The 19,944-nt window shown below is 41.9% G+C and overlaps 1 protein-coding gene across 5 annotated transcripts in view; it reads left to right on the forward strand.

Annotated features, from left to right (window-relative positions):
- Positions 1-19,944, forward strand: part of ascc3 (activating signal cointegrator 1 complex subunit 3) — a 159,634-nt gene that overhangs the window by 91,268 nt on the left and 48,422 nt on the right. For all 5 annotated transcript variants that reach the window (XM_063488583.1, XM_063488582.1, XM_065471801.1 and 2 more), the window contains exons 12-14: positions 11,516-11,692; positions 11,804-11,875; positions 13,051-13,185. In XM_063488583.1, coding sequence (XP_063344653.1) covers positions 11,516-11,692; positions 11,804-11,875; positions 13,051-13,185 — 384 coding nt within the window. The remainder of the gene's footprint in view (positions 1-11,515; positions 11,693-11,803; positions 11,876-13,050; positions 13,186-19,944) is intronic.

Genomic DNA, 19,944 nt, shown 5'->3' on the forward strand with positions numbered 1-19,944 from the left:
TGGATTTAACAAAGTAAAAGCTAGCAGTCCACAAAGAGAGTCAGTATTCAGGCTTAACGCCATTCGTGGTCAGAGAGATCCTGAATCAGGGTGAGGACTCCAGGGTTCTTGTTGGAAAGATGCTTCAAGTTTTTGTTCTCTTTTTTGGTTCCTTTTTCTGGGTTTATGGAGAAGAAACACCTGTAGAATAAAATCATATAGGAGCATATTAAGCATTTTAATTGATCAGTTAAAAAATAAGTGCAAGCATACACGTACACATACACAGTCATGGCCAAACTGCAACAACAATTGGTTTCCCCAAATTCAAGACAAAATATAACCAAAATGCTTTGGGAAGTGAACACTGCATGGTCAAAAGTATTGGCACCCTTCACAACATGTGTCTTTTGCAGTGATAAATCACACTTTTGCATTTTAAAAATCCAGCGCAAAGGTTATAGGTAGTCAGACGTCAGCTGAGTCTTGGTCTGGCCCCGAATCTTAGCCAGGTTGTAACGCGAGATTCTCAGGTCTGAGAAATAAGAAAGACATATTTGCTCACCTTTGAAGAACCTCCAGAGTGGAAGCCAGCTCAGATAATGGATGTTAAAATTGTAGTAGCTCCCGAACATGATGCACAATGCAGAAATGAAGGAGGATATGTTTGTGCTGACGAGGTTCCGATCAAGACTCAGCATGTATCTTCTTAAGGAATAGCAGGACTGTCCTGTGAACAAATTATTTAACAGGTTATATTAATAAGCACTGCAGTACATGACATTTTATAAACAGTGCAATTAAAAAAAGAGAGAGAGAGCTATGAAACAGACTTACCAAAGACAATAATAGTGGGAGTCAGAGACACTTGCTCCAGTTGCACCTCATCTGCCAGACATGTATCTTCTACATGGAAAAGCATGAACTCCTCCTTCTCTTCAAAGTAGCTGAGCAGAAGCAGGACCACCTCTTTCACATCATCTGAGCAGCCACTCTGCAGTCCCCGTATCCTCTGAAGCCTTGCATCAGTCTGAAGGAACATCTTGCTTTTGCTGACACCAACTGTGGTCATGTAGTCCAGAAGACCTTTTCCCCTTCAAATCCAAGTAGTCTGTATAATAGAGGCAGGAATTAGCAGCTGTCCTTGCAGTTTAAGGTAAAAGAGACACATGTTTCTGAGATAAGACTGACTATCATTCTCTGGCGTATCACTGGCTGAACTAGCAGATGACATGGTTTTATGTGTGTTTTCTTAATAATCTGTACTGTCATTTGGGGGCTGAGGGCGAGATTGTACATGTCATCAATACCATCTGGGGAACATGCTTTATGCTTCCTACACTTTTTCCTTACTTTTTTGTAAACACATGCATACAACCATTCTATAATACTGGACTTATTTTTCTACAAAGGTTTGAACTTTGAGAGTTTAAACAAGAGAGAAAAGTGTGAAAATGTTCATGCTTGTCTGAGAAAAATGTATAAAGTGTGTAGTGAGGGGTTTTACAGCTTTAAAACATCTATAATAATTGTAAAAAATAAAGCTGGCTACTTCGGATTTCACCTATGGCGGGTTATTTTTAGAACGTAACTCCCGCCATAAATGAGGGACCACTGTACACAGCCTCTTAATGTGACCAATATCTTTTTACAAAAGACGCAGGTGACCATTTTTAGTATTTAAAAAGTTTGCCCGTGCTTTTCAGCTGATCTAGCATGCTAGCGCTAAGTTATCAAGTATTAGTCTAAATATCAACTGGTGCTAGTGATGTTTTGGTCTCGAAAAAAAGTAGCCTAGATGTTAAACTTACCGTGCAAACTTTCAGATGAACAACCACAGATCCTCAAAAAAACAATTAAGATCGTATATTTGTGATTTGTCCTAAAAACGTCGTTGGTAAAAGCTCCTCCAGCCCTCACGTCATTATCCAATCAGAGACGAGCTACAGATGCACATTCAAAATTAGGCGCACTCAGTGCAGGCTACAGTAGCCTACAGCTCTGTGGAGAGGAGGCACCATAGACATCCTATGGGAGGCACTGTTAGGTTGTTTAGCCTGTGATATGATACATTGCTAACCTAACCCAAAAACAGTAGTCTAGTCTAAGTATCACATTACAATTAAAAGAAACATAAAGAATACAAGGATTATGACTGAACAGAAGTGTTACTTAGGCTGTCGATAATAATAATTTCTTATAGGTTACTCTACAATAGGCTGCAAATAGCCTGAATGATTAAAAAACCGACAATGTCATTGTAATTGTATATCTTTGTATAGCATAAAAATAGAGAAGTAACCTCTCAGGTTCACAATGACATTTTCTGTGAAAACATTTTTATTAGCCCTATACCTGAATTTGCATAATTTCATGAATCATGTTAAAAGTAGGTCCGTTACAGGCCTACAGTATAAACTTGCAAAGTGACTTACATATAATTCGTGTATTTTTAAAAACAACTGACTAAAACTATAGTTTTTACAATATTTGCATGTCAAATTAACATAATTGTTTTGTTATGAGTATTAAAGTATTTCACTGTTTTTGTTCCCAATATTTGTAGTTTTAACAAATAAATTTGATTATAATCACACATTGATGTTGTAAATATAACATAAACATTCTGTTTAATACTTTACAAAAATTCACTGTGATTGAAACAGAAAAATTGTGTTTTGGGGTTTACTATACATTTCTGTAGGGATTTTACATGGTTTTTATGTCAATTTCACTGCCATTTTTTACAGTGCAGTTAGAGCACCACATAGACCAGTTAGAGCACCACATAGACCAGTTTGAGCACCACATAGACCAGTCCATTTACCATCTTGTCCTAATGCAAATGTGATTGGAGTGATGAACTTTTGGACCAAGTGTTTGTGAGGAGGAATGTGACAATAGAGAATTGTGTGGTAAAGACGTCAGAGCAGAGAAAGCATGGAGCAGCACTGAAACACAGCGGCAGGGATGAGCTGCTGCGCTGTGCAGTGACTCTGACCTCTTTGGCGAGGTTAACCGCAAGGTAATTGAAAACTGGGCTGTACATGTGACCGCTGTTTATTCGGTTCACAGACCATTTATCTGCAGGTTGAGCTGATATTACTGAAGAAGGGCTGACTGGGCTCTTTGTACACCTTGAAGTTGTGCTGCAGTGCACAAGTTTGAAGCCTCTTGACTGTCTGTGTAGCTGCCAGCAGACTGCATATGTGGTCAGGGCTTAACGATAGCTGTAGAATTAAACCAGAGGTATTAGCAGAGAAACATGGCGCTCATGGAAAGCACTGTGCCACAGCAGTAATTATGCTAGAAGTAGAACTTTCAAGGAAAAAGTTTTTTAAGCACAGCAGGCAAACCAGCGTTTGTGTTTTTATCCCTGGTGATTCTGTGCATGAAGGTTTAATCCCCACGTGACCGATGACATTCATTTAGCAAATGCTTTAAAAAGAGCTGCTCCAGTACCTGCTCAAGGCCCTTTGAAGGTGGCTGCTGATGGATGAGTTTTGATTCTACAGTATAAGGACTTAACTTACCAAGAAAAGAAAAGCTTCACTGTTTCCATCAACTTTTCATGCACGCTTAGTAAGTCAGTGGATCTTATTGAAAACTCAGTTTTCCCCTTTACTGTTTCACTGTACTGTACTGTTACTAACAAAGCACAACCCAAACTATTCCAGTGTGCTGCTATAGTGTGGTGATACAGTGGTTAGCACGTTTGCCTCACTCCAGGAGGGCTCCTGTGTGAACCCCATTTGGAACATTTCTGTGTGTTTTGTCTGCTTAGATTTTACTCCCACAGTCAAAATACAGAAATGTAAAGTGGGGATTCTAAATTGGAAAATTGATACTTTGCTAGGAGTAAAATAGGTGTTGGGTGGCTGGACTAGAGCTATTCTGCTTGAGTGTCTTCTAAGTTTTTGCCATAAAGCTGAACAAGGAGCCTCTTTGGGCTTGGTTGGCTCAGGGGTCTCGTGAAGCAGAAAATGGGTATTGCATTCCCAAAAGGGCTGTGGCATTGGCAGTTGCTGAAGAAAAAAAATAGAGTCTGAGCACAGTTAAGGAAGGCCACGGAGGACTACTTTGGGCAGCCCACAAAGAAGTTCTGGCAAGCTGCCCTGGAAGGACTTGACACAGGCCATTTGCAGTCAGGAAGGACACTGATGACCTGATATTGAGATGCTGTTGGGTGGTGGAAAGAGTACTTTGAGGAATGCTTCATTCCAGTCAAAGTTTCCTATGCAGAGGAAGCAGAGCCTGAGGACTGTGGGAAAGTCTTATGAATTATACTGGTATGCTGGCAGAGGTCACTGGGGGAGTTGAGAAGCTCCCTGCAGCCAAGGCACTGGGTTTGGATGTAATGCTAAAGACTAGACATTGTGGGGTTGTCTTGGTTACCTGGAGCATGTGCTCCAGTTACTGAGGCATTATTCTGCCCAGTTTCCCAGGCAAAGTTTATTTCAGGATGCTGGAAGGGAACCTCCAGCCAACTGTCCAAACTTGGACCTAGGAGGAACAGTGCAAATCCAGTCTGCATGTGCTTTGTAGACTTGAAGAAAGCTTACGACCCTGGAGGCACCTGTACTGCAGGAGAATAGGGCCCCTGCTGCTATGGGTCATTAGGTCCGTGTATAACCAAAGGTAGAGATCTCTTGGCCCAAAGTAGAGCACTCAGTGGACCATGGTTGGCCCCTTTGTCCAATCCTGTTCTTGATTTTCATGGACAATATCTCAGCCTATAGTCAGGCTGAGGAGCGCGTCCACTTTGGGAAGCTCAGAAATGGATCTCTGTGGTTCTGTTGGGTTCATCAGAGCATGACCTGCAGCATGCCGTGGAGCAGTTTGCACCATAGTGTGAAACAGCTGGGATGAGAGCCAGCACCTTCAGGTTTTTTGAGATCTTATTCATGAGTGATTAGCAGGAATGCAGTTGTACCCAACTGTCGTGGTGAAGAGAAAGCTGAGCTTTTGATTTCCTACTTTATCTGCATCCCAAACCTCACCTATAATCATGAAATCTGAGAAATAACCAAAAAATAAGATCATAAATACAAGGCCCCTCCTCCACATGGTGACCTGGCTCAGTCTTTGAAATAGGCTGAGGAGCTCAGCCATCTGGAGCGATCTGGGACTACAGCTGCTGCCTCAAGTCTGTTCAAAGACCAGTTGAGCTGGTTTGGGAATTTGGTTAGGATTGACTGGACGGGATTGAGTGGGAATGCTTTGGGAACAGGAAAGTGTGGCTGTGGATTTTTGGAATATCCTCCTTAGGCTCCAGCCACGTGGAAGATTATGGATGGATGGAGTATAATTCCCGTGATCAGGATGATGCATGGCTTGGCTTCTGGTTGGCCATGTATACTGCAAACCCAATTACTGTGTGTCTCATTTAAGGCTGGTAGTGAAAATGGTTGCTTGACAGTTGTGTAACAATTGTGACTGATTTTGATTTTTATAACGTGCAGTGTTTCATCATCGATAACCGACGTTACTCCTGGAATGTCTTGTCATTTCCAAAAGTTGGAATTTCTCCCAGTCTTCCTGTGACTGAGAAGCCTGACAGGAGCTCAGAGGGCTCTGCCAGCTGTGTACAACTGTAGTTATTACAAAGTAGACGTGCTGACTGTGTGTAATGCTGGCACAGGGAAGGAAATATTATACATAATGTTTAATTAGTTTATACTTTGTTTCTCATCGTTTCCTGCTGGGTGGCACCTCCCTTCCTGTAACATTAAACATGTTGTGAAAGGTGGCAAACGTGATGCATCTGGGAGTCTGTCACTAAAAAGCAAGACTTAATGACTTTTTAATGACCCAATCTGACACTGTGACGAGCAGAAAACCTGTTTGTTTCTTTGTATGTACGTGAGAACTTGTTTACAACGTGTAGTCCACCCTCCAACAGAAGATTTTGGGTACCAGCGGAGTGCCTGGCAGACCTCCCCCTCCTCCTTCATCTCTCTGTCCAATTATTGCCACACCTGACAGACTGCTATAATTGTTTGTGCTGAAGGAATTACGCTGGCTGCTACTGATGCGCTAGGTGCTTAAGTTCACATCCTCAGACACATTAATATGGAAATCCCTGTAAACTAAATATTTGTCCCCTTTTTTTATGCAAATGTCTTAGAACCAAGCCAGATATCACTTTGATGTTTTGCTTCGAAGAGCTTTGGTTTTCACTGCCTTTTCTTGGCTCGGTATAGCGCTACCAATTATGCCCTGCATTCAAGATAAAACTCCCTCTAACCTTTATGAAAAAAGCCTTTAATGTTACTGTGCTGTACAGCTTCTTCTTTATGTTTTAAGCAGCATTTGTGTTCTACCCAAGCTCACAGGCACACCTTTTATAATAAAGGTTCATTCAGTGGAATGTTATTGTGTTTAATGCTAGAAGAATATACAGTTTTTATGAGTTTGTTAAGTTGGTTCATCCATGAATTTCACTGGGCCAGATGTGGAGATACTGTGCTATTATAACATGTACTTGTCCTTAGTGCGCTCTTATAATAGGTTCCTATTGAAGCCCCAGACATGCCAATCATGCACTTATAAATTGATCCTTTAAGTTACAAACTGATTACATCACAAAGATCAGTACTCAGACTGAGGTCTAGCTTTCTGTTTTTCAGCCTGAAGGTTGTATGGAAGTGCGTTGTAATGTTGACTTAGCTGCTGCTCTGAGAAAACCTAGAGATGCCATAATATCACTTCTTTATACCACTGCCTCGACTACCTTCTGGTACCAGTCGTATGCTCCCTTTCTCTCTCTGGAACAATGATCTAAGGTGTAGATGCCACTGGAGACACTAACCAGCTTAGCTTCATCTGTGTTACTCATATCTTATCTTCCTAAAAGTTCAGTTAAGCATTTTTATATTAATAGATCGTATTGATTGTATTAGGCTGAGTACTGGATTGTTGCCTTCCCAGTATAACCACTGCTCTATCTGACCATTAGAACGCATTAGAATGTATTAACTGGTCTGTTCAGTTCAGTAGTTAATTTCATGCCAAATCACAGTCACCTCACTGCACTTCATGTTGTAAGGTAAAGACCCAACCCTGTGTTAAAAACAACCTCACTAAAATTAGCTCCATACAGCAAATCCTTCATCACTTTGTTCCTGTTTTTTTTCTGTTTGTCAAGAGGTCTGTGAAACAAAGATGGCTCTTTAGAAAGTGGGACATGTTGTTAAATACAAAGAAAGACACTGTCAGGACAGTCAGAGGCAAACAGCCAAACACCATATGGAGCTCCATGGCACTGGTATCATTTCCCTTTCAGTGAGTCAGGAACTGCTAGCAGCTATATTTTTGAAAGCAGGACACTTACAGGAACAAACACTATCAATACTAGAAAGAAAGGACTCTCAAAGATAAGGCTGTGTACTCATGTTTATTAGTGCTATAATGGAAAAACTGTGAGAAAATAAAATAAATCATTCTACAATAAATGTATCTAAAAAGAGAATTAAGGGTGTTTTAGGAGCCTGCAGTACTGATAACAGAACTAGAGGCCATGATTTGAGGGAAGAATAAAAAAGGAAACTGAATTTATCCATTATTATGTTCAACACTGTTTCCCAGATCGGATTCAAAATGATTAAGTAGCTAGCTTTCACATTGTATCCATTTATTTCAGAGAAAGGAAACAAAGTAGCGCATGCCTCAAGAAAGGTCATTTATCAATGTGTAGCCACTTCCTCTGCTTCGGCAACAAACATACAACCTAGAAAGTACATTGCAACATTTATATCCAGCCTTATAAAGCATGATGTTAACAGCACTAGGAGGAACTAATCCTCTTTAAATGATCTGTTTCAGTATTTGTGGAAAGACGCTTGCCGGCACATAAACTAAAGCCAGTGTCCCAGTCATGGCAGTGTAACCTGGTATTACCTGCACTCTGTTTGACCTACAAGGATCTCCATGCAAACACACAAATGACTTCACAGGTATTCATTTTATTCCACTCATTGCCCACTCCCTGCAAGGGAATTGGTTACTTTAGCTGTTGATCACAATGAATCTGATGATTCCACAAATGTACCTGAAACAGGATCCAGAGAAGCAGTTCAGTTCAGTGCGATTTAAAATGTACTGCAGCCTCTTTAACTCTCTGCATAATGAGCACAGTGCATGTCTGTGTGTGTGGAGGCTCCACAGCATTGCTGTGAGTGTGCAGTGAAGCCCTGGTTGGGCCGCAGGGATTGGTTAGATCTTATCTTGATAGGATGGTTTGACAGGTACTGCATCACATTAAAGGCCTTACCAATCTTCCCTGTCACTTCCAGCAGGAGGCATATAGATAGGGCAGCCCGCCCTCTCCACCAGTGCCTTCTCACCCACGTTGATACACAACATATTGAATCTTCTTCGAGTTTCAAAGACAGATTAAAGACACTAAATGAGCTTGATGTTTTTTTGTCCCTGAAGTCAAGGACGTGGTACATGTCAAAGCTACTTCCCCCCTCCCCCTTTTATCCTGTAATTGGTGCAATAGGAAAAGTCTTTTTTCCACCTTTTGAGCACAATTCTTGACCCCCCCCCCCCCCCCCCCCCCCAAAAAAAAAAAAAAACCAAACAAAAAAAACAAAACCCACACAAAAAAAGCGCCTTTTTTGAGACAGGAGCACAAGACGAACTGATAACAGATTGCTGGTACTACACCCTTTGTTGGCACAGTGTAGTGTTTAGAAACACTGTGCTTGTTGTTGTTAATTGTCATTATCTTAAAAAAATGATAGAGAATGGTAACAAAGACTGGAGGTATGCAGTTTTTTCACAGCCTGCATCAATGTCTTTAGTATGCAAGATAAATTCAGCCCTAAATCCCTTTACAGCAACAGTCAGACAGTTCATCATTTTTGTGAACTGAATTTATCGGTGCTTCATCAACGAATGACCTTCAGTTTGCACTGGGGTACTTTGAAGCCAAGTGCAAAGTTCCTGAGCTGAGAATTTGCAGCCACCACCTTCAGGCTATGGTACTCAACAAGTAAAGTCCCCTAACGAAAGAGGTGATGTTGCAAAGAGTTTAGTTCATGAGTGAGGGAAACGTAGGGCTGGAGATGAACAGATGACAGTCAAACCTGCAGCGCTTTACTGGTGAGTTGTGGTAAAGAGAGAGGTGGCCATGGATATAGGGAATATCAGTAATTAAGCAAATGTACTGTTTGTAAGATTGGGGAAACCTGCAGTCAGCTGAGACTGAAGAAGTCACCTGATGATGATGAAACCTTTCTCCCACTGAAAACATCCAGATGAACAGAATCAACTTCTGGGGAACATAGGGAGTAGTGCTGGGACATTTGTGGTTTCAAACCATCAACCCTGTGCAAACCACTGCCACCTGAATCTCATCTGCCCTATTAGAAATATGCAACCAACAAAAAAATGACATTAAATGTTAAATAAAAATGTAAGATTTAATGTAATTTAAACTGAATTGGTGAACTGTCATTTGTGAACCCTATTCCTCTTTTTGGAAGGAACTGTTGTCTCTGCGTGACTATTTGAGTGCATGTAGCAAAGATGCAAAAGGAGATGGTGATACTAGGAGTAAGGTGAACGGCAACTGCAAGATATTATATCGCAGATCTACATTCGGTCAGTCAGCTTTTTCCATAAAGGCCTGCCATCTGTGGAACACACTTCCAACCGATATCAAATTGATTACAGACATTAGATCCTTTACATTGAAGGTTAAAGTGTGGTTAAAGGGAAACCAAAGTTGTAGTCATTTTATATGATGATTTTAATTTTATTTTAAATTATTGTCTATTAATTTTAATTGTATTTATGATGTAATTTGGCTTTATGAAAATGTATGTTTTATTGTAATATGTATTTATTTAGATTATAAGCCCAACGAGGGACAATTGTTGAAAATTAGCAGTAGCTATAAACCTATGTGCGGTACATCAGTCTCATGTCTTGCACTTGAACTATGTTAAACTGCACTGTCCCTTTTAAATAAATAAAAATAAAAAAAGAAGAAGATGCCTGGGACAGCTCAGCCATAACTTAAATCTTTTCCTGCTCATACATGCTTGGAACGATCTTGCCACTAAAGTGGACGCGCAACGAGATATCATAGCGTGGCTCAAGCACGTTCATCACAGTTTAAACCCCTTGTTTTGCACAACGGAATACGGCCTCCCGTCTGCAGCTAAACACCCCAGTAGCTTTTGTAATAGCTGTAGCCCAGTCGGATTGGGCAGCAAAGGGCTGCTTAAGTACCGCAAACTCCTCTGCTCTGCCACTTGGACCGCTAGCGCTGACCATAACTATCGCTTGACAGACTGACCACGCGCACCATACACATACTTTATTTTCTTCTTTTTCGAATCTTCGGATCACGTGCGTGCCGAACCGTGGAGTGGGATCGGTTCGGATTACGGATCAACCGTGATCCGTTACACCACTACCTGCCCCCCCCCCCCCCCCCATCCGATGGAGGCCGGGGCGGCTCCTGGCCACTGTGTGGCAACTACACTGTACAACCATATCACCTTATAGTCAGCATCCCCCCCATTCGCCGTGTGACCATGAAGGGTCCTTGCCACTTGGCGAGTAATTTCGAGCTAGAAGAAGAGAGTAACACAAGCACTTTGTCTCCCGGAGGTCCAGGATGTACTGAATCTGGTTTATAGCCGGGCTTGGAACTTCCTCCCAGTTTTCTTTAATTAAGCCCCCCCACGGCTTCGTGCCCAACAGTAACAGAAAATCCTGTGGAGGCCTGAGGCACCTCCCGCACTGCAAACAACAGAGGGTTGCGTTCATCCTCGTCAATGAACTTACGAATCATGGACTTTAAAGTCTTGTTCAGCTGCTTCACCAACCTGCCAGTCTGAGGGTGGTAGACGCTGGTCCGAGCACATTTAATACCCAATCATTCACACGGGTCTTTTAGTGTGCGAGACATGAACGACCTGCCGTGGTCACTCAGTATCTCTTTCTGGGATGCCGACCCAGGAGATGACCTGAAACAGCGCCTGCACGGCTTCAGGGTGCACCAAGTGACCATCAGTTTTTATCATTTGGTTGAAGGCTGAGTGTAGGCTTGTAGGGTGTCATCATGACACATGAGATACAACCCGGACAGCCCAGCATCACCGCTGAGTGCCACGCAGGCACCACACGCTACTAAAGGTCCACTCTGTCTCCAATAAGCTGCTGATAGGTTCAGGGACTTGTATGGTCCTGTCTAGAGTAGCTACCTGTCTCTTGGACTCTCCTCCATGCTCTCGAGACTGTGCTGGGAGACAAACCTTCCTGCAACGACATGTATTGATGTGCCATCCTGGAGCTGTTGGACTGCCTGTGCATCCTCTGTAGGGTCCAGGTATCACCTCATGCTATCAGCACTCACACTGATTCTAGCCAAATTCAGAACTAGTGAAAATGAGTCAGAAAAGATGAGAAGGTGGCCTGCACCTGTAAAACTCGTATTATTTTAACCTTTCTTTCTGCCTAGATAAAACCCTGAGATGGAATCGGGTCTAACTACAATAGCATGTTGTTTTGGGTTTAGGTGGAGTCCACCCAGAGCATGATCAGGATTCTGGGACTGTCTGCTACCCTGCCTAACTATCTGGATGTGGCCACCTTCCTACATGTCAACCCATATATTGGTCTCTTCTTCTTTGACGGCCGCTTCAGACCGGTGCCTCTGGGACAGACCTTTGTTGGCATCAAAACCAACAACAAGGTATGAACATTTAAGAAGTCTTTGGATGTACAGAAAAATAAGACTGCTAATGTTTAGAAGTGCTAAGAGCTGTGATTGTATCCTGTTCACTGTGCTTTCTGCCCTGTTCAGATCCAGCAGATCCATGACATGGAGGAGGTTTGTTATGACAAAGTTCTGGAACAGGTGAAGGCAGGTCACCAGGTAAGGGCTTTTCTTTGTATTTGACCCAGGTGTGTGGGCTTTGGTGGGGATACAGGATTCATCGAGCCGAGGGCTGTGTTATCCTGTGTGTAACCCATGGACTGAGCTCCATTGTCTTTTGGATTTCTTTATGCCTGAGGCATACAGTCTGAACTGAGTCTGGTCCTATGAAGAGCAGATCACTTCAGCCGTGATCATATTCGATGAATCCCTTTTCCCTCAGCGTACGTGTATTTGGCTTTTGCAGTCTCTTAAGTCAAAGTAGCATTTCTCAGCTCTTTAGTGCCCGCGCTCTGTTGAAGAGTAATTTTTACTGCATGCATGTACTTCCTGTACTTTAGACCTAAAACCCAGCAGCATGCATGCTTCCTAACACCACCCGTGTGGAGTGATGTTGGTGTAGCTCCACAATCTTTTCCTCCCAAATATTTCCCTGAACTTTTTCATGAATAGCAACCGTGCTGCAGTAAATATTTTGTGTGAACCTTTTGGAATGAACACCTGTTATCTAAATTCTCTCAAGTCCTTATCTCCCCCGGTTTTACCTCCCCCTCCTTCCCCATCCACCCACCCCCCTCCACTCATTCTGCTTCCACTCTGCAGCCTCTGAAGGCCTGTTGGGAACAGGAGAGCTGTGAATTCAGACTTTACCGTTTAGCTTCCATCTGCTGCAGGAGTTGAACAGCCTATTGAGGACTGTTGTTATCCTGTCTGCATCTTTTTTCCAAGTGCGCCCACATATACACTCCGGTTTCCGTGCTTCCCCCTCTTTGTCCCATTCCTTCCCTCAGAGGTAAACCTGATATGAACTTTTCTGTAGTCTTTGACGACATGTAAGCCGGTTTGATTGTCCAAAACATAAAACGTGCTGCGTACATGTGTTGGTGGTTGGACGGTTTCACTGCTACAGTCTAGGCACAGAGTTTACTGCTCAGCCAGCGATCCTTCTTCTTCTCTTAGTAATGAATTGTCAGGAAGTGGCTGTGACATATATTAATTGACGTGATTTTCTTTAAGACCCCCCCAGGCTCGTTGAGTGTCTCACTGCTCTGTTTGAGCTGTATGAACTCAGCGTGGCTGTAACAGTGCAGCTTCAGTGCAGTGAGATTACTTCTCTGTATATCACTGGGTTGTGTTAATGTTCTGGTTTGTTGAAGCCGTGTGTTTGTGCCCAGGTGATGGTGTTTGTCCATGCTCGTAACGCCACAGTGAGGACGGCCATGGGGCTCATCGAGATGGCGAAGAACCGTGGAGAGATTTGTTTCTTTCAACCAGACCAAGGATCAGACTACGGCCAGTGTGAGAAACAGGTAACGAGTGTCCACACATCGTTTCATTTAATGTGATTATGCTCAGCGAGAACCTTCAGATACATCTAGGAAATGTTGAGTGCATGCATGTATGTGGCTGATTAAAGACAGCACAGTGCTGTCAGAGTGTGTGATGAGGTATTTTTAGATTCAGCATTTTCATAGCCTGGAGGATCAAGTGGGGCAAACCTGCAGAGCAGCACATCACAAGTTATGGAGTAATGTTTTGCAGACTAATTGGAGAAGAAAAGTGACATTCCTCATTTTATTCCAAGACAAATACTTCATGAGAACAAACAGGAAAAGGCAGCAACATCTACACTGCCAGGAATAATTAAAAAGCTTCAGGTTTCACTGGTAGATTGATTAGTGATTTGATTAGTACGCTGCTTGCACATGAGCCCATAGTCTAATGCTATAATCGGGTGTGTCCGGTTACCCTAACACTAACAATGAGACAACTAGCTCTCTAACAAACTTCTGTCTGTTTACAGACTTTAGGGTAGTTAGAGACTTTGAACCTGCAGACAGGAAACCACATCGTGTGTGTTAGATGAATATAATGCAAACAGTTTGCAACAGAGAATCTGGGTTTCTGAAGCAGACCGGGGGGTTCCACACGCCGCCCGGCTGTGGGACGCCGTCTGGCAACCAGAAGGTAATATAGAAGAGCAGCACGGGTTTCATTTTCCCTCAACACTGTGAACACCACACATTTAGCTTTGACACCATGATGCGTGCGAGCGCAGGCGTGAGGGTGGAACACTGATGGCGTGCGTGCATGTAATTAATGGTCTTTGTGCTGTGAGAGTACACAGAGGTGGAGCTATATTTTCCCTCCGAGGACGGTCAGTCAGATGCCAAGTCCCATATTTAAATCTCCTGCCTGGGAAGGCAGAGTGATAAATTTAGTAACCTTTTCCTCTGTTCCCTGGGGCTGAGCCAAGATTGATGTGTCTCTAATCTTCTTTCTATTTAAATGGGTTATGTATACAAATCAGATCACTTTTCATGCTTTCTAAAACTGGAAATAGCGACGAGAGATTACGTCGGGGGACTGAAACGATGTGTTGTGGCCTGGTTAGTCTTTGAAGCAGTACTTAAAAAGCAATTGTGTAACTGTTCCTTTAGTTTCTGTGCACGCATGAAGTTTTATGTGCACCAGCTGAAAATGGTTTTGCCTGTGTCCCAACATAATGAGTATTATCCGTTCCATTAGTTCATCTTTGAGTGTTTGTCAGTCAGACTTGCTCTGGTGAAGGAAGGGGCACAGGGCTGACTCGACTCTAAGCCCACACAGAGATAATGCACTGCTTATTTGCACACTGCAAATTGCCCCACATTAATATTTATAGGTGTTTTTTTTAATCTCCAATATGCATATGCGGTGAATAAAGCCCCTATAAGGTCAGACGTATAATCAGCGTTTATTTATCCAGCTTTAAAAGTCGCTCTATTTTCCCGTCTCCCGTCCGTATTATTTAATTGGCTTTATCTGGGGTTTGGAGAGGCTGTCAGTCAAGCTCGGATATCTGAATGTGCCCACTACAGTCTAATCTAGTTACACAGGACATGTGGTGTGCTCTTGAATGAAAAGAAATTCTCAAGAGTTTTTTTAAAGAACTACTTTAGATCCATGCTGTTGGATCGTGTGCGTGTATTCTTGGCTTTACAGTTCTATGTTGTAAAACATGAGTGGGGCCGGTGAGGTGTGGCGTCGTCTCACTAAAATAAAGAAGAGCTTCCCTGAAGAGACGTCGTTTAACTCTCCTCAGAAAGGATCATTTATTCATGTCTCCTGTTCGAGCTTCAGCGAGTCAGCTGTTCGATCCATACTGATGCTGGGAATGAACAGGGGCGGATCTACAGGCGTTGTCTTAGGGTGGAAATCAAATGGGGTCCAAATCCAAGCCTTTTATTAAAAACACATATGCAGGTGTTACATGTGGTTCAAATGATTCAACGCTGTATGTATACACACGTTTCTATAACTGAATTATTTTCCATAATGAAACATCTAAGTTACATAACACATGTACATAAGTATGGAGCCCAATAAGTGTCAAATCCAGAAAGCTATGGGGCGGTTATTTACAAACACAAGGATAACTGAAGTTTCACTTTGTTTGTTAGAAAAAGTCAAATTGTTGCTTAAATTTACTAGAGATGGACCGATCCGATATTACGTATCAGTATCAGTCCGATAGTGACCTAAATTACTGGATCGGATATCGGAGAGAAATAAAAAATGTAATCTGATCCATTAAATATCATGAAAGCACCTCACAAAACTTGCGACACAACTCAGCTGATAACCTTAGCACGTCGGAGCAGTACGCGTCACGTGATAGAGCGGCTGTGGTGTGCGAGACCTCTCGGCGCTCTGGTTGAGCATTTGGAGCCTCGCTACCAAACCGGCATTTCATCTCTTAGAAAGTTATCCCAGAGAGAAGTAAAGCAAGTGTGTAAGTTCATCTCTGAATGTTTGTAAAGCATTCCCACGTTAAGCTTAATAACCGATATATGGAGCGACTGCCTCTCTCTCTCCCTCTCCTGCTGCTACTTCAATCATGAAACTGCTTAATGATCAGCTGATCGGCTTTTCTGTCACGAGTCCGTCTCTCTTCTTTGTTTTTGGCCCACTTTGCACCAGAAAGAGGAAACCAGCGGCTGAACAACAGCAGCACGTTTACGCTTGATAAGCTGTTGTTAGAATTTATTTAATATTACTTTCTAGACCAGGATCCTTTTCTACGTAGCTGACGGCTGGTAACTGTGCAGGGGCGGATCTAGCAAAGTTTAGCCAGGGGGGCAGGTAGGGCATGAACAGGGGGGCACAAAGAAATACTTTTCTTTCTTATTCTCATTTAAAATATCTAGTTTTTAATAAATAATTATCTGAATCTTACAACAAAAGTTTTAATTTGATGTAAAATGTATAGAAGTCCATTACTGTATATAGTAACTATTAAGTCTAATATACCCTGGTAAGCTAGTACTTTTTCCTTTGGGAAGATACCATCTGTGCAATTCTGTTGACGAAAGATGTTGAATCTATTTAATTATTGTAGAAAAATTATTGATTTCTGTGCCTTTTTTTAAAAAATCTTTTTTTACACGTGCATTAAATTAAAGTTGATTATGTCGATTAAACATCACGAGGCGGAGGGTGGGGGGTGGTTCCCTATTTTTTTTTTTTTTTTTTTTTTGCTGGGAGTTGGCAACCCTATTAGTTTAATTTTTCTACTAAGTACTGTATGAAATATTTTGGGTGCAGTGTATTTTTTGCATACAGGTATTACAGAATAGCTTTAGTGTTTTGTTTTATAAACTTAAGTATGAACTTATACAAAATGCAGCAAGATATTAAAAAAACAGTTTTATTGATTAAAAACACACTATATCGGATTCATATATCGGTATCGGCAGATATCCAAATTTATGATATCGGTATCAGACATAAAAAAGTGGTATCGTGCCATCTCTAAAATTTACACAAAATGTCAGAAATCATGAACAGAAATGTAAACCTCATTTTTCAGGATGTGTTGGGTTCACCCTCTGGGGACCACGGTATAACCGGACATTTTTGCTCCTTTTTTGTATTTCACCCTTTAATGATGTTTGCCTTGTTTGGTCTCATTTCATCAGCTCAGCCTCAAGTGTGTGAATTTACACTGATTGTTTCATTGGCATGCTGCAGTAACACAACTGATCTGAAATCACACAAAAACATAAAATCCTAGTAGTAGTTTTATTTTTTACAGTAAAGCCCACAGACATGTTTAGTGAATTATTTTAATAACTTGGAATAAAACATAAACTGTAAAATTTGAAAACGTACGCACAAATTTTGTAAACAATAAATTCATAAAACAACTATTTATCTAAAAATGCAGCCAGTACATCTGGCATTTTTAACATTTTGTACAACCACTTAAAAATATTGCAATAACTAAAGTGAGAGAACAATCAGGTGTCACAGTAAGATGCACCACAAATTATTTGTGCCAGTAAAAAAAAGTTTGTTTGTCCGCCAAGCCGATTGTTTCTGTGTTTACCGTTTTCACGCTGTCCTTTTTAAACCCGTCCTTCTGCACTAAACGTGACGATAGTATTTAGAAAAAAGCATGGCTCACATATATTTTTAATCATAACTCTGGATTTAATGGCCTGTCAATAAAATTTAAGAACTTGTATATTCTCTGAAGTCCCAACTTTCAACACACATGAAACAGAGACTCAGCGTGGCTGCAGCTTGTTGCTGTGTTAGCTTAAATCAGTCATGTGATTTGGAGGTGCAGCGTGTCCATGGACCCCAGAGGGTTAATAACACTCACTTTCAGTCCATTTACAGAGTGTAACAACCACCTGTGTGAAAGCTGAAATGCCCTTGGTGTTGATTCAAATGTGCTCTGGCACAGTCAGAAGCATCGTTGCTTATGTAATATATTCAGTGTTAACTGTAGCCAGGCTCAAAGTGTTAATGCTGTCTTATTTTAATAAACAACACTGTCATATGCAAAGCTAGGGTGGCACATGCCGCCCCATGCCACCCCTCTAGATCCGCCCCTGGTAGTGAACCTAATTAGTTTTCAGATGTATCTTTTTTGCATACACTTCATGTAGCATTACAAATATTTGGAGCCAGCTGTTACTTTTTTCCTGATATTGTCATGACCGCGCCGGTGTGCAGAGTGTAGGGCCAAATTAAAACAGAGAACAAACGATACGTCCTGAAAATACAGTCATAAACTCTCTGTTTCCACTTGCTGGCTAATATGTATTTTGACTTTTGTTGCCATGATGCCAGGTCTCTCTTGGAAATGAGATTTTTTACCTGGATAAATAAAGGACTAATAAAATGTAACCAATATCTACAATTTACTCATGTTTGTCTGTGTATCTATATGTTTTCATAATTCTGGTGAGTTTCTGGATAAGGCTCCATGTTTATGATAACAACATGAGATATGCTGGGATAAAGTGCTTTACTATATAAACATGAAATATTTCTGCCTTATAGATACAAAGTCTCCCGACCTGCCATACAGCTGAATTTCAAACATAAGTAAAGCTGCATTTATTAATGATTTTGTGCTGTAGCAGAGTGTGAGTGAGGATGATGAGGGAATATGTCACCCTGCAGTTTACTGAAGAGTTTGGAGAATATCATCTACAGATGGATTTATTAGGATGTGGGTTCATCGACTCTAATGAATTCTCTTCTTCTTCATTAATAATATACAGTGTTGTAGACAGTACAATGCTGTGCAGGAAGTGTTGCTGCCACTTTATCAGTTTTGAAATCCATCACTTGATAAAATGAAGTATATGAATCACAGATTAGAAGAAACATGTTGGAATAGACAATAAATGAGCAGAATGGTGTTTGCAGCATAAGCTGTGCAGGAAACCTGAAGCTCTTACCTGAGAGGATTCAAAGCCTGTCTGACTTTCATTTACTCGACTTTGACAGTCCGCGCTCTCTCCCCTGCCCCCCTCACCCCTCTCTGCGCCCCCACCCCATGGTAAGAATCCAGTTGTGAGACATGAAACCGTGTGGCTGCTTTCAAAGGGAAGGCAGAGTTATTATGGAGGATAAGAGCCACCTAGTGGCCCCGTGAGTCCATTACACTTATCATTCTACAGACCCGTCATGTTTTTTGACACAGAGTGGGGGCGTAACACCCCTTTCACACTTTGGCAAACAGTGGCGAGCTCGGCATGCCGGAGCAGTGTTTGTCAAAGCATACATTCACATGAACTGAGGAACCAAATTACTGATAGAGAACAGTAACACGAGTGTATCGGCACAGCTTCTCTTTGCTGCTGAGGACGACTCGCTTCTCTTTGAAAGCTTCTCTGGCCTTCAGATGTGCTGCTTCCCTGTCATTTTGTTTGACAACATACACAGATGCAGACACACTCACACCTCTGAGTGCAAAGCCTCCAGGGACTCTACAGCAACACCCGACTGTGCTCATTAATGTCTCCATTTTCTTTCATTTGGTGCTATTTTTACAAGTCGAGTCCACTGCTGCTGCTTTCATTGTGACAGATCTGTGACAGCCTGTCACTGTGCCCAACCAGTTACCCACTGCAGTGATCAACAACAATGAGCTGCACCTGAAACGCTGCTGGAAGCAGGAGTGACACCGTGGACTGACAGCACAGAAACAGCAGCCTTAAAAACAAAGGCATCTTTGTCCAACAGTGTGAAGTGCTTCTGTAAACGCCCAGCCTCTTCTGTTTGCAGCTCATCTGCAGTCTCATAGCCTCAGGGAGCAGCCTTGCATGTTATCATGGCACTGCATAGCAAGTCCATTTTCCTGTTTAATTGCTTCTTCATCAGCATTTAAACAGCTGACTGGAGTGTTCACTGTTTTGCTGTGCCACCTACAATGTTCAGGAACAAAGGACCAGGATCATAGTGTTGAAACCCGTGGCCCGGGGGGGGGGAATAACCCCTGATGGACGTGATTGTGCTCACTAACAGTGTCTGTAGTTTCATTTTAATGGAGAGAGCATCAACAGAAATACACACAGAGTTAGAGTTGGGCACATTTTCACGTCATAGAGTGAAATGAGTATTTGATCACCAAGCAAAACACCACTCGGTACAACTAGAGATGGCACGATACCACTTTTTTATGTACGATACCGATACCGATATCATAAATTTGGATATCTGCCGATACCGATATGAATCCGATATAGTGTGTTTTTTAATCAATAAAACTGTTTTTTAAATATCTT

This window comes from Pelmatolapia mariae, linkage group LG10_11 (genome assembly GCF_036321145.2).
Source record: "Pelmatolapia mariae isolate MD_Pm_ZW linkage group LG10_11, Pm_UMD_F_2, whole genome shotgun sequence".
NCBI lineage: Eukaryota > Metazoa > Chordata > Actinopteri > Cichliformes > Cichlidae > Pelmatolapia > Pelmatolapia mariae.